The following is a 14,929-nucleotide window of genomic DNA, read 5'->3' on the forward strand; positions in this document are numbered from 1 at the left end:
CGCTAACTTGGGACGCTGCTGGACGGCCGATCGCCTCGCCCGCCGCCGATGAACCACCTGATCCTGGAATGCTCCTTCACCAAGCAGGTTTGGCATGACGTCCTGTCTTGGCTGCACCTACCATGCAGCGCGCCTAATGGTGAAGGCTCCCTACCTGTCTGGTGGCGTTCAGCACGGCAGGCAACGCCCAAGCCGATGCACAAAGGGCTCACAACCGCAACGCTGCTGATCCCTTGGATGACATGGAAGCATCGCAACGATTGCGTCTTCAATGCTGCAACCCCATTGACTACCGTCTTGGTAGCAAGGATCAAGGAAGAAGCTGCACTTTGGGCAACCGCAGGTGCTCGAGGCTTGCGTGTCATCCTCCCACAGACCTGGGACGTCCACTGATGTTTTTGTGTTTTGTCTGTACCAGAGCCTCCTAGGAGGATGTAACAAGCTATCTCTCTTTTCAATATAATGACGTTTTCTCGAAAAAAGATTAAGAAAAATGCACTAGGAAACTATGACAAGATCCACATAAAAATAAAATTCGCATATCGGTAATTCTCCCTGCCTCTGCATCATAAGATGCACACAGCCAATATTATCCATTAGTATGCTGGTTTTACTCCCCCGCAAAAAGAAAGTATGCTGGTTTTACTGCACAATGATTGTCATATTCATTACATCTTTTATGCAACTTTTATCCAGTGTTTTACGATATGAATGGAATAGCACTTAACTGCTATAAGAAATGAGAACTGAAAAGATCAATATCAAAAGTTAAGACCAACCAGAAAGATGCTGGAGCCCGTTGCTTCCAATTGCAGTGTCAGAAAGCTCCAAGCTTTTCAATAACACAAGGCCTACATTAACACAGGGACAGAATCTCGTAAGCATAAAGAGAACAATATTACCCATGATTACAATCAAGTAATACTCCAAAGCAGCCGCAAGTACAAGCCAACATTACAATTTAGCTAAATAAGGTGTTTGTAACAAATTTCCAGTCAACAGCATATAACTGATGCTAATTCTGCGCTAATATCAAGGCAGTCACAAGGAATAAAAAAATTAAAAATCAACTTATTAAATACAACCCAATTTTGAGATCAAACACCTACTGAAGACCGTGAATGAAAATAATTAATAGAAAACTACTTCATAAATGCTAAGCCCCAAGATTGTTCATAAATGCTAACCCTCAAGAGTGGTAAGAAAATAACCCACCCTTCAGATGTAGTAGACCTTCATCTCCGATCTTGCATGAATCCAGGTTTAAGGACTCCAAATTGGTTAGTCCTACAAGGATAAAAATGCATGGCTAGGTTTATATACCACATAAAAGTCATGCAACTCAAAAATGATTGTCTAGCTTTGATGTATTTCTTCAGGCACTAAAAATAGAAGAAGTGTGGGGTCATCAGTCTACAGCCACTAGCATGATATGCCAATGTACAAGGGAATTCCATGCATTGCTTTTTATCTTGTCTTTTCGGTCTGCGATGGGCAGTTAATTTAGAGACATATATGAAGTACAACAGTATATTGTGCTTATTAATGTGCAAAAATCTCCAACATTTCAGCTATCAAAGCAACCGCCAACAATTTGTCAATTTCATGTCTTATCAACAATATCAAGTGTTTCCAGGCCTGTTCATTATTAATTCATTATAATATAACCATTATTGGCACCAAGCCCATTTCTCCTTCCAAACACACGTACTCGTGCCGTTACAAGAAAGAAGCATCTAATAAGGTGATATCGGGGTGCAAAATCGAGCTAGAAGTGTTGCATAGATAAACCAGCAGATGTGACCCCAATACTGACACATTCTACATGTAAACATAAAAAAACTGAAGAATATGAGATAAATTTTAAGAAACATAGTCATACCTTTCAGATGCACCAAACATGCATCTGTAATATGGTTAAAGCCCAAATTTAAGACCTTCAAGTTTTTAAGATCTGCAGAGCAGCAGCATTTTAATGAATAAAAGACAACAGCATGACACGAATTTGCAGTGTACTATGTAGTTATCATGACAATACATATCAAGTGCTAACTAAGAGAGATGAACTGAGAAAATAATCTTGACTTAACAGTTACCTTAATTCTCTTTGTGTAGCACACAAATGGCAGATTCAAAGGACATTTAATAATATGTGTATGTTGGAACTTACATGTGTGAAAACTCACACGTGTTCGCATGCACTGTGAATTTTCAAGGAGGATCCAAAATATTTATGCATCGAAAACAAGAAGCATTTCTAAAAGAGGTTATACGATAATTTTTTGAAACTGCCAGTTCGACCAAACAAAAGTTTCATAACCATTTTCGTTAACACATGTGCTTGCTTATTTTGAAATTGCATTGCAACATCATGGTTAGAAAGAACACAACATTTACCTTCAAAGCTTCCGCAGCCTTCATCATATATGCCACACCGATTCAAATTCAACAACATCAGTGAAGCCAATCCTACAGAAGCAAATGATGCATAAGGTTATATTTTTACTCTTTAATGTCTTCAACATGAAAATGTAATTGCCTTGCATAATTTGTAGCAATTCTGGTTTCAACTTACAGACAAAAAAATACTAGTACTATTTTTCCCCGGTAAAGGGAGATTTAATTGACTCTTAACAACATATCGAGCGATACATCCATAAAGAGTTTACCAACCTCTGCATAACAAGATATCCACAGCCCTTACAAGACAACTGTAAAACACAAGAACAAGCCCAAGCGACCCTGGAAACGGATAATATATCCTACTTCGGCGGTTCGTAGAAGTGCTAGGGTTAAGCTTAAAAAAATCCATGATGACTTATGAAAGGAATATTTTGGAATAGCAGAGGTCTGGCTGACTTGGCTAAACGAAGGTTCTTGGCTGAGACAACGATGGAGCAATAATTAGATTTTATTGCGCTATTGGAAACACGACGAGATAACTTTACCTCACATTTCCTTGGAACTCTATCCGGAGGAATTGATTTTAATTGGCACGTCTTACCTCCTAGAGGAAGATCTGGTGGGATATTACTAGGGGTTCGGTGTGAAACACTTGAGGTGCTTAACGTGGTTTGGGGAGATTTTGCGGTCAAGTTTCGGGTGAGATCAAAATTGGATGGTTTCCGATGGTCTCTCGTGGCTGTATATGGGGCAGCACAACCTGAACTCAAACCAGATTTCTTAGCCGACTTGGTGCGGATCTGTGGAGATGAAACTCTGCCAATCCTAGTCGGTGGGGACTTTAATATAATTCGGAGGAGAGATGAAAAGAACAATGACAATTTTGATGGACGTTGGTCTATGATGTTTAACATGGTTATCGAGTCTTAATTTGAGAAAAATTGAGCTCACCGGTAGACAATTTACATGGGCCAATTTGTTGCCCACTCTGACTTATGAGAAGTTGGATAGGGTACTCGCTAGTGTGGAATGGGAACAAAAGTACCCATTGGTGTCGGTTCATGCGATGCAGAGAGCGATCTCAGATCACACACCCCTTCTTGTAGACTCGGGAGAGGCTACACACGTTGCGAACAAGAATGCTTTCTCTTTCGAACTAGGTTGGTTCGAGAAAGAGAACTTTTTGGAGATCATTGCACGCGAATGGGCAAAGCCTGTTAGTGGAAGAACTAGTATTGAGAGATGGCAAAATAAAATCAGACACATGAGACAGTTCTTGCGAGGTTGGGCCAGAAACGAGAGTGGGATTTACAAACAAGAAAAAGAGCGACTCACTCAATTGATTGAAGCGCTAGATTTAAAAGCTGAAAGCAACCTTCTTACGGTTAATGAGCAAAGCTCCAAGTACGAAGCTGAGCAAGGCTTACGAGCTCTTCTTAGAGAAGAGGAGCTCAAGTGGGCATTGCGTGCTAAAGTGCTTAAGGTTGTCCAAGGGGATGACAATACACAATTCTTCCATATGATTGTGAATGGCAAACATAGGAAGAAAAAAATCATACAGCTTGAACAGGACGAGGGGACAATTGTGGGGCATGAGAATCTGAAAGCTTGTATCTTTAATTACTACTCCCTCCGTTCGGAATTACTTGTCTCGAAAATGGATGTATCTAGAACTAAAATATGTCTAGATACATCCATTTCTTCGACAAGTAATTCAGAACGGAGGGAGTATAAACAACTTTTGGGGCATCCGGAAGCTAGCACGGTGGCCCTAGATGAATCTGTTATTGGAGATATCCCTCAGCTCCAGGTAGAGGAGAATGATATTCTATCTGCACCGTTTACTGAGAAGGAGGTTCTAGATGCAATCTCACAAATGAAACCGAATAAAGCACCGAGACCAGATGGGTTTCCAGCTGAATTCTATAAGAAATGTTGGCATATTATTAAGGATGATCTTATGCCTATGTTTCATGATTTCTTTAACAGTCATTTAGAGTTGTTTCATCTTAACTTTGGCATTATTACGCTGTTGCCAAAGAAAGAAGAGGCAGTTCGGATCGAACAATTCAGGCCCATATGTCTTCTTAACGTGAGTTTCAAATTTTTTGCAAAGGTGGGTACCAATAGATTGACACAGATTGCTCATTCCGTGGTACAACCGAGCCAGACAGCGTTCATGCCAGGGCGACACATACTTGAAGGGGTGGTCGTTTTGCATGAAACGCTACATGAAATTCATTCGAAGAAGCTAGATGGGGTTATCTTCAAAGTGGATTTTGAGAAGGCATATGATAAAGTTAAGTGGCCTTTCCTTCAGCAGGCAATGCGCATGAAAGGATTTAGTGAGGCCTGGCGGAACCAAGTGGGTTCTCAAGTCCAGAAGGGTAATGCCAGAATCACGGTTAACGATGATATCGGTCATTACTTTCAGACACACAAGGGTTTGAGACAAGGAGATTCCATGTCTCCTCTCTTGTTTAATGTAGTAGCCGATATGTTGGCCATTCTTATTGGCAGGGCCAAGCAGCATGGTCAAGTGGAGGGGTTAGTTCCTCATCTGGTCGATGGAGGAGTATCCATCTTACAGTACGCTGACGACACTATCTTATTCATGGAACATGACATTGCTAAGGCGCGTGACATGAAACTTATATTATGTCTCTTCGAACAATTGTCTGGTTTAAAGATAAACTTTCACAAGAGTGAGTTGTTCTGCCTTGGGAAGGCCAAAGACGAGCAAGACACTTATAGACAACTGTTCGGGTGTGAATTAGGTTCTTTACCATTTAGTTATTTGGGCATACCGATTCACCACTGTAAGCTATCCAATAAAGAATGGAAGTGTATCAAAGATCGAATTGAAAAAAAGCTTAGCTGCTGGAAGGGCAGGCTTATGTCTTATGGAGGTCGGCTAGTGCTGATTAACTCTGTACTGACTAATATGCCGATGTTCCTACTATCGTTCTTCGAAATTCCAAAAGGGGTACGGAAGCGACTTGATTTCTTCAGATCTCAGTTCTTCTGGCAGTCAGATGAGGCCAAGAGGAAATACCGTCTCGTGCGATGGGATATCCTTTGCCGACCAAAAGACCAGGGGGGTCTCGGTATTGAGAACTTAGAAATCAAGAATAAATACCTTATGAGCAAATGGCTCTACAGGTTAGAGACAGAGCCGGAGGGCATGTGGGCACAGATTTTGCGGAATAAGCATTTACAGTCGAAAACGCTCGCCCAGGTTACCATGAGACCACCTGACTCGCCATTCTGGAGAGGGCTTATGAGAACGAAGGACTTGTTCTTTCGTAGGGTCAAATTCTTGGTTGGCAATGGGATGTCAACAAGATTTTGGGAGGATACGTGGTTAGGAGAGACACCCCTGGCCGTACAATATCCCACCCTTTATAACATTGTGCAACGTAAGGAGGATTACATAGGCACAGTTTTCCAAACGATTCCTTTGAATATTCAGTTCAGACGTGCGTTAGTTGGTGAGCGATGGACTGCCTGGATGCACTTGGTTCGGAGATTGATAGATGTTCAACTCTCCGACCAGCCGGATTCGACGCAATGGGAATTAGCTAAAAATGAGGTATTTACAATGAAATCTTTCTATATGGATTTGATTAATTCTGGCCCAATCTCAAGATCGTTGCATATTTGGAAGATTAAGGTTCCCTTGTGTATTAAAAATTTTATGTGGTTCGTCCACAAGCAAGTAATACTCACCAAGGACAACTTAATCAAGAGGCGATGGGTAGGTAGTTCACGTTGTTGTTTTTGTGATCATGATGAAACAATACAACATTTATTCCTTGAATGCCCACTGGCCAAATTGCTTTGGAGAACGATTCATATAGCCTTCAACATTAATCCTCCAGTTGACATTGAGTCGTTGTTTGGAACGCGGTTAGCTGGGGTTGAACATACTACTGCGGCTCGTATTCAGATTGGAATATGTGCGCTTCTGTGGGCTATATGGAACTGTAGGAATGATTTGATTTTTAACAGACAACACACTTTTAACTTTCTTGCAGGTCATCTTCAGAGCTACCGCATGGATCCGTACGTGGTCCTTACTCACTCCTATGGACTCCAGGGAGCCTTTGGTTACTGGGTGCAACCAGTGGGAGATGGTAGCACGGGCTATATTCAACCGGTTCCGCGGTTCGGATGGCAGCCGCATAACAGGATAGGAGTCTAGGAAGCTTATCCTTCATATTGCCGTACCGGTTGTGATTGTCAGCATGTACTTTTCTTTTATTCTTTTGCTTCGCTCCGCTTGCGAGCTGTAATACTTTTATGACTTTGTGATACTTCCTGGATTTTTTAATAAGATGGCTGCAGGCATCGTCATGATGCAGAGGCCGGGGGTACGCCTCCATTTCCAAAAACAAAAAAAACAAGAACATGAATCATATATGACTCGCATAAATCAGTGACCAATGCAAGACAAGTGCTAAAGTTCATAAACCACTGGAAACTGGCTGGTCTATCCAAACCAGTAACACACTTGTTTTCCACAATAGGGCTGGCTAAGGCTATTAAGGACACTGACCCCAATCTCCATTTTAGGCGGAATAAAGATATTGTTATCTGTTCCACTTGACTTAAACATCAGAATTTTTAAATATTTTTTCTTTACAAAAACAAAAACATTTTTGCTTAAACGACTCACACTGGAACAACCCAGGTAGCTAAATAAGTACTAAACAAAGTGATTTAACTCTGCACTATCAGGAGACCTTACGTATGATGAACAGAACATATGAGACACGGTTAGGAGATGTTTGGAAGAACATTATTTCTTGGTAGGTTAAGGTAGTTAGTTAAAACTTGAAGTCCAGAAAGGCTCGCAAGGAGGAAAAGAATTATGTTCGCTACCCCTATTGCTATTGATGAAATCACCCTTCAAGCAGCAGAATCAGACTACTCTTTTCAATTTTTATTACGTCTATTACTAAGTTTTCGAGTAAACTGAAGTTACCAGTGACCTAGTACGAATTGCCAAAAATACAAGAAATAGTTTACTAGTTAACAAACTAAATGACCACGAATCTAAGAAAATGAACCATGCAAGCCTACTGAATCAAGGTACAAGCCATTATTAGGAAATTTGTGGAAAGTTGCAGGACCTGAGATAGCTTCCAAGCATGCAGCGGTCACTGGACAGCTCTCCAAGTTAAGATGAGTTAACTTAGACAAGCCTACAGAAAACAGATAAAATGTAAACACATAAGCTTTGGATCAGATCAACGTCAAGAAATTAAATACAGACCATGCACTGACCTATAGAACACCAAATAATGATCCTTGGATCATTCCAACACTCAAAATTAAAGCACCGAATTCTAAATAGGAAAGAGGCAGGTTATAGTCATGTTTACCTGTAAGATAAGAAATACCCAGATCTGTAATTCTGCAAGAAGACAATTGCAGTTCCTTCAAATTTGTGAGATCTGCAAAAGGAAAGTGCTTGTCAAATTTTCAGGGATGGGATATGTGGTATAGATTCATTAAATTTTAGCTGCACAAAATTATAAAACTTCCTTCGTATTAAGAGAACGGGTCTAAGTCTGACAGACGGCATATGATATACCAAAGCAGAGAATATCAAAGGAAACAAATAGATTATTCTGTTACCTGATAAATACTTGATATCTGAATCTGTAATGTAGTTACAATATCTCATATTAAGTGACTCCAGCTTTCTCAGGCCTGAAAACGATAATTGCTGCTCAAATACCAATATCAACAACTCAAAAGGTTGTCGAAGTTAAGAGGTGTCAAATGCCATCATGACATTCCAAAACAAAAGGATAGCATTTAAAACTTTAGGTCCTTATATCAGTAAGTAAATTAATGTGATATTCAGAAGGGTGATACCTTTCACATGAACCAGGCCACCATGAATCTTCAGGCATCGCTCAAGGTCAAGATTTACCAAATTAACTAAATTTGCAAACACTCTCATTCCTTCAGCAGTAACACCGCCACTTCTCTTGAAACTTAAAGATGTCAAGTATGAGAAACCTGCAAATCCAATATATAGCAAAATAAATAAAAACTTAATTCGCAGAAAGTTAGAATATTATTCTCCATTTGAAGTGAAAGCTTGGGCTTGCATAAGCCCATAAGCCAGGGGAGAGTTGGGCTTATTAAGATTAAGGGAGTTTAACTTTATCTAACAACCAATTCCAAAACCTGCTAGGATGCAATTGATTAGGCTTGCAGCGTTTGTAGCAGCTACAAGCTCATACTCAAGCCCATCTAATACCAAGACATTTAGATAAGAGTAACTCAGTAAGCAGTGTGTCACTGACCTGACAAAACTCCAAGGCCATGTTCTGAGACATTGTCACAGTAATTACATGATAAGCTTTGCATGTTTGAGCAATCACTAAGAAAATTTAAGCCACTGTCAGTAACTTCAGAGCAAGAAATGTCAACGGACAATAATGACTGCCTTTGTGAAGCCACTACTTCCATCCAGGCATCCTTAACTCCAGGATACTCCCCCAAACAAATGTCCTGATGGCGAAATACAAGAAGCAGTTATCCCGCAAAGACAAAGCTCTGTCTCAAAATATAGTATTCAGAATATTTTGTAAGTAAGATTTTATTAGGTTTGAGAAGTTGCCTTGTCATTTATAAATATCAAGTTTCAGTGTCAGATGATCCCAATACAAGGTGGTTATCGATTATATCCGAAGCAGGAAAGAGCACATAAAGTAATCAATAACATTAATTTTACATACAAGTACTAAGTTTGATGGAACCATATCTGGTTTACTACTTTCTTGATCAAGACCACCGGCTTATTGTTCAGTGTCTTATGAGACTAAATTGAGCATCACACTTGTAAGCATAGGCAGCGGAAACCTTACATGCAGCGCACAATCCCGAAAGGTTTCAAGTGATTCCTCCGTGAGGCAGTTCGAGTCCACCAGTTCATCGAAAATCTGCTGGCTGAGATCACTCGGCAGCATAGCAAGAGTAGAATACTTACTGATATCCTGCATATGCATTTGACGTCATTAGACAAAAATGCGGCATTTCTCAGCAAAGCAAAACACATACGTCCACGAAACTACCTTGCAGACTTTGGCGACACAGAGCTCCATGAGTGCCGGGCACCGGCCAGGGCCCTTCCCTGGTCCCTTGCGGGAGACATCGGAGCTGCTGCGGGGCAGCGTGAGCAGCAGCCATTTCAAGCTGCTGGTCTTCGAGAACCTCGTCGGTGTCTGGAGAGAGTCGTCGTCCTCCTCCACCAATTGGCTTCGCTTCCTTGAACAGACGCCACCCATGATCGGTGCGTACTGGAACTATCACTCCCCTGTCCCTGTGGACACGAAGGGATCTATGATCCTGCACAATCTTGGTTCTGAATGACTGACAGTTGCATCGCGTCAACCGCCTCTACTTAATTAGTCAGCTTCCACTCCATTCTGCGACATGAAAGAAATCATACAGTTTTAGGAGCAGAACAGAACTTTACCATTACAGTTTATTTTTAAAAATATTAATCATGCATGATGCACCCAGCCACCCACTACATCATAGATGGCCAAAAACCCAATCCTGAATAAAATGGATCAATCGAAACCGAAGGTAGCAGTAAAACAAAAGGAGCGAGCACCAGTCCTGCAGCTACCCGAACAACAGAGCCCAGCTCTCCAGCAGGCCAGCTGAAGTAACAAATCAAAAAAAATCCAAATAAATTAACAGTACAACTGCACTCCAATCCAAGCTCAGATGAACCAAGAGCCGATCAAAGCGACCTCAAGAACCTCGCCGATCAATCAATACGTATCGGATTAACGGACGGCAGTAGCAGTGGTAGATTACCCCGGCAAAAGCGGATAAAGAAGGTAAGCCAAGGCTTTGGGGGGAAAAGGAACAGTGGCCCAACTAACCCCGCAGAGCCCAGAGAGTCCCCACAAAGAAGCATGGAAACAAACAACGCCATAGTCGGCCGCCGAATTCTCACCTACCCCACCGCCGCGGAGCCGCCACGGAAGCCACCAGCAGCTAAACCCAAACCCCCGGCGCTAGGGGTCAGCTCCACGGTTTTAATCCCGCCGCTTCGACGCGAGGTTAACGAACGCAACGAGCTCTCGCCGGATGGGGGCAGCGCAGTGGAGAAGAAAGGAAGGGGGAAACTGTTATTGTAGCAAGAACCGGAGCTGCCGGAGAGCCCCACGTGTCCTGCGGGGGGCACGAAGCACGGCGTCCCTGGCTTGTGGGCCGGGGTGTCGGTCTGGACCTCTCGGGGCTGCCGGGAGCGGCCGGTAGCCGGTTTCGAGGATGGGATAAGGCGAAGAGGGGTGAAGCAAGGGGCCGGCCACACGCTACCGGCCGATTGTGCGGCCGGGTATGTCCGTATTGGCCCCCGTACACACCGGACGAGACTTGCATACTCAGCGTGCTCCTATCATGCCCTCGCATACGTGACATGATTTGATTGAAACAAAATAAGACCTGGTCTCATCCCTTAAAATCAAGGGGAAGAGATGATTAGATTAAAAAAAAACAGCCGTAGGATAGAGTGGAAGCACGGATGGGAGCATGGGAAGAGAGCAGGCAAGCCGGATCCGTACACACCGCCTACAGTGTACACTTCAGTTATTGTTTGTGGTGATTCCTTCCCTTACTCTCTCCATCACAGTTTAAAAGGCACAGTTAAATTTGTGTGCGTTTTCACAATAGACAAGGTTTAGGACGCATTGCATTTATTTTTAGTAGCTAATTAGTATTTCAATATACTATTTCTATATGCATGCATAGTGTGAATGCTATTTTTTAACCCATCTCACAACCAATAGATAACCACCCAGATCTCTGAGAATTTCCAAGCGCGTCTTTTAAACCGTGACGGAGGGAGTATACAGTATAGGATAAGCCTAAGACTAGGCACAGTGGGAATAACTTCAGCAGTAACATCGAGTCCAACTCAGTAAATTTGCTTATGTGACAATAAGTTAATGAGGAAAGAGGTAATTTGAATAACTTAGCTAGTTACTGTAACACCACATGTCCCAATGAAATGTGAGTCTATAACCTAATAAATGAAGTTTTACATGTTACCACACTAATGTTACTACTCACTATAAAAATAGTAATATAGTCTAATAATATGTGTATGTTATTCTCCACTGTGGCTAGTCTAAAAATGGATAGAGGTTGCGGACTCGGAGACTTGATACGGATGGTGGCATTTTCCTATATTTATTTCAGGGTTTTTTAATGTTTTTGTTTTGGCGGTATGACATGGCCCTTAACTCTAAAGAGTTTGTGACGACTTCATTAATCTAAAAATTTGTCAGTTCAGTTTTTTGAAGGAGTCTTGCGATGAAAATAGGTTAATTTGTCCTCGTCTCCAACTTACGCTGTCTGATGATTGCCGTGGTCTTAACTTGCACATTACTAGAGCTAGGGAGTCATTGACGAACACTGCCAGGAGACGCCAATGTTGATGATTTTAAACATGAATCACTGACCCGGAGAAGAATGTGAAGACCAGATAAATAGACCCAACCCATGTTAATGTTAGAAACATCATCGTGGATCCTATTGATGAAGCCACCCGCACCAACACGAATCGAGACGAAAGCATCATTTGGATAAATGAACCCTCACGCATCTGCAACGATACCGGAACTAGCAGCAGCATACACAGAGGTATTTTGTTCAAAGCACAAACATCTCTAGGCCAGCCAATCAGCCATCGACCTTATCTATTGGGGGGGAGGGTCACAAACAGTTCGGTGACATCGAGTTCAATCGTAGAGAGTGTGAGGGGTATTAGCAAAAGTGCAATTATCGGGTGAATTAGTTAGCGAGCTCTCCTCCCCTCCCCTTCCCTCTCGCGACGCGCCCGCGCGCGCCGGGGGAGAAACCCTAGCCACCGCTCCTCCCGTCCTCCTCCCCCTCCCTCCGGCCGGTAGGCGTTGACGGGCAAAGCCCGGTCAGCGCGGCGGCGGCGGGGCCTTTCCTTCCTCCTCTGCCTTCGGGATCCGTCGCGGGGTGGAGCTCGTTGGTGGCGGCGCTGGGCTTCGGCAGGGCCCAGCGGCACGACGCCGGTGGTGCGGGGCGGCGGTGCGGCCGTCTGGTGGCGGCGCGACGGTCTGAGCCCCGGTGGTGGTGCGGCGGCTGCTGGGTGGTCCGACTCGGGTGGCGGCGCGCTGGTGGGCGTCTGGCCAGATCCGCCCGGATCTGGCGCCTAGGGTCCGGCTGGCGACGCAGGGGGTGGTGGGAGCTCGCCTGAGCTCCCGTGTGCTGCTGGTCGGCGGCGTCTCGTGCGGGGCAGTGGGAGGTTGTGGCGGCCGGCAGCGCGTGTTGGTGGATGCGTGTCCAGCCGGGGGATCTCGGGCTCCCTGTTGGATGGCTCAGGCTGCGCTGGCCTTGGACCGCGGTCGGCTGCCTCCTCCATCTCCGGCGAGGCAGTGGCGTGGTGGTGGTGGTGCCCTGGGAGGAGTGTGGCCAACGACTTCGACGCGGGGGGGAGGGGGGAGGGTCACAAACAGTTCGGTGACATCGAGTTCAATCGTAGAGAGTGTGAGGGGTATTAGCAAAAGTGCAATTCTCGGGTGAATTAGTTAGCGAGCTCTCCTCCCCTCCCCTCCCCTCTCGCGACGCGCCCGCGCGCGCCGGGGGAGAAACCCTAGCCACCGCTCCTCCCGTCCTCCTCCCCCTCCCTCCGGCCGGTAGGCGTTGACGGGCAAAGCCCGGTCGGCGCGGCGGCGGCGGGGCCTTTCCTTCCTCCTCTGCCTTCGGGGTCCGTCGCGGGGTGGAGCTCGTTGGTGGCGGCGCTGGGCTTCGGCAGGGCCCAGCGGCACGACGCCGGTGGTGCGGGGCGGCGGTGCGGCCGTCTGGTGGCGGCGCGGCGGCGGTCTGAGCCCCGGTGGTGGTGCGGCGGCTGCTGGGTGGTCCGACTCGGGTGGCGGCGCGCTGGTGGGCGTCTGGCCAGATCCGCCCGGATCTGGCGCCTAGGGTCCGGCTGGCGACGCAGGGGGTGGTGGGAGCTCGCCTGAGCTCCCGTGTGCTGCCGGTCGGCGGCGTCTCGTGCGGGGCAGTGGGAGGTTGTGGCGGCCGGCAGCGCGTGTTGGTGGATGCGTGTCCAGCCGGGGGATCTCGGGCTCCCTGTTGGATGGCTCAGGCTGCGCTGGCCTTGGACCACGGTCGGCTGCCTCCTCCATCTCCGGGGAGGCAGTGGCGTGATGGTGGTGGTGCCCTGGGAGGAGTGTGGCCAACGACTTCGACGCGTGGAGCTCGCCTGGCGGCGCGGGTTGGGCAGTGGCCGGGGTGGTCGCTGCTCCGGCCGTGGATGGCTCCACGGTGGCTTGGCAAGTCGGCTTCGGCGACGGTTGGCACGTCCTGGCGTCGGTCCGTCCGTAGGCGGCTTGTATCGGCCTTTGACCCCTTCTCCTCGTCGCCCGGTCGCTACGTTCGGCGAAGGGCTGGCCTTCTCCCAGCTGCGGTCCATCGCTCGTCTCGCGCCCAGTGCGCAGGTCCGAGCTCGTCTCGCGCATAGTGCCGCAGGACTAAGCTCGTCTCACGCATGATGCTGCAGGACTGACCTCGTCTCGCGCACGGAGCTGCGAGACCGAGCTCGCCTCGCGCCCGGTGCTGCAGGACGGGTCGATGGAGGCCAGGTGGCCGACCTATTGGGTCTCGGCGCTGGAGGTCGCCCAGGGGTGCGAAAGGTGGGACCTTTCTGCTCGTCTCTTTGGTTAAGATAGCGGCAGGTCTCGGATGAGGTGGTGTCTAGGTCTTGGATGCTGGGGCGGCGGCCCTGGTGGTGGTTGCGTGGTGCTCTCGGGCGGAGACCGTGGCTTGGTGCTGGCCGTGTGGGCGGCATGGTCGCTGGGGTGTGGCGTTCGGTGCCGGTGAGTTTTGGCCGGGGTGAAAACCTGTTTTATCTTCGGATGGACCGGCGGCGGCGAAGCTCGTTCCCTTCTTGAAGGCGTCGTCGGCTCTCATTACTCGTCGTGCGGCTCCGGAAGAAACTCTAATCCTCGGATTGGGTGGTGGCGGCGCTCCGGTGTCGTATCTTTTTTGAAGGCGCCGCCTTGAAGCCCACGGTTCGTCGTATGCGGCTTCATCTCTTCGCGGTGGTAATGCTAGGGGTGGTGTTGTCGCGCTCAGCGTCTATGTATCATGCCTTAGGTGTGTGCGTGTGTTGTAGTTGCGTGCGTTGTACTGAGATGTGAGGATCATGCTTTATATATAAAGCGGGACGAAAACTTTTTTGGTAAATGTGTCATCAATTCGGCCGACAGATTCATGTTTGCCAAACGACTGGCTGTGATGGGAGATCTTTTTTTGCCGCATCATGTTAAATTTGTGTATCCATTTGTTACAGTTTGGAAATTTATGAATAAAGGATAACATGCAAGTAAGGAGGTTTAGTACTACACAACTTATTACGCTCTCCGTTCTAAAATAATTGTTGTGATTTTAGTTTAAATTCAAATATTCAGATTTAAACTAAAACCATGACACATATTTTGGAACAGAGAAAGTA

General features: G+C 46.1%; 1 protein-coding gene across 4 annotated transcripts in view; it reads right to left on the bottom strand.

Annotated features, from left to right (window-relative positions):
• The window catches only part of LOC119317101 (LRR receptor-like serine/threonine-protein kinase FLS2), a 20,396-nt gene extending 9,698 nt beyond the window's left edge, over positions 1-10,698 (bottom strand). Inside the window, exons 1-12 of one of the 4 annotated variants that reach the window (XR_005153516.1) lie at positions 10,394-10,698; positions 9,498-9,851; positions 9,291-9,419; positions 8,727-8,934; positions 8,290-8,436; positions 8,047-8,121; positions 7,791-7,862; positions 7,539-7,610; positions 2,398-2,469; positions 1,883-1,954; positions 1,216-1,287; positions 780-851 (exon numbers count right to left, since the gene is read on the bottom strand). Coding sequence is in view for 3 of the 4 variants with exons in the window: in XM_037591497.1 (XP_037447394.1) it covers positions 780-851; positions 1,216-1,287; positions 1,883-1,954; positions 2,398-2,469; positions 7,539-7,610; positions 7,791-7,862; positions 8,047-8,121; positions 8,290-8,436; positions 8,727-8,934; positions 9,291-9,419; positions 9,498-9,710 (1,204 nt within the window). In the remaining variant the exon portion in view is untranslated. Of the gene's footprint in view, positions 1-779; positions 852-1,215; positions 1,288-1,882; positions 1,955-2,397; positions 2,470-7,538; positions 7,611-7,790; positions 7,863-8,046; positions 8,122-8,289; positions 8,437-8,726; positions 8,935-9,290; positions 9,420-9,497; positions 9,852-10,251; positions 10,312-10,393 lie in introns of those variants that run through there. The other 3 variants (XM_037591497.1, XM_037591496.1, XM_037591498.1) reach the window with 3 other exon arrangements.
• Positions 10,699-14,929: the final 4,231 nt, after the last annotated feature.

This window comes from Triticum dicoccoides, chromosome 6A (assembly GCF_002162155.2).
Source record: "Triticum dicoccoides isolate Atlit2015 ecotype Zavitan chromosome 6A, WEW_v2.0, whole genome shotgun sequence".
NCBI lineage: Eukaryota > Viridiplantae > Streptophyta > Magnoliopsida > Poales > Poaceae > Triticum > Triticum dicoccoides.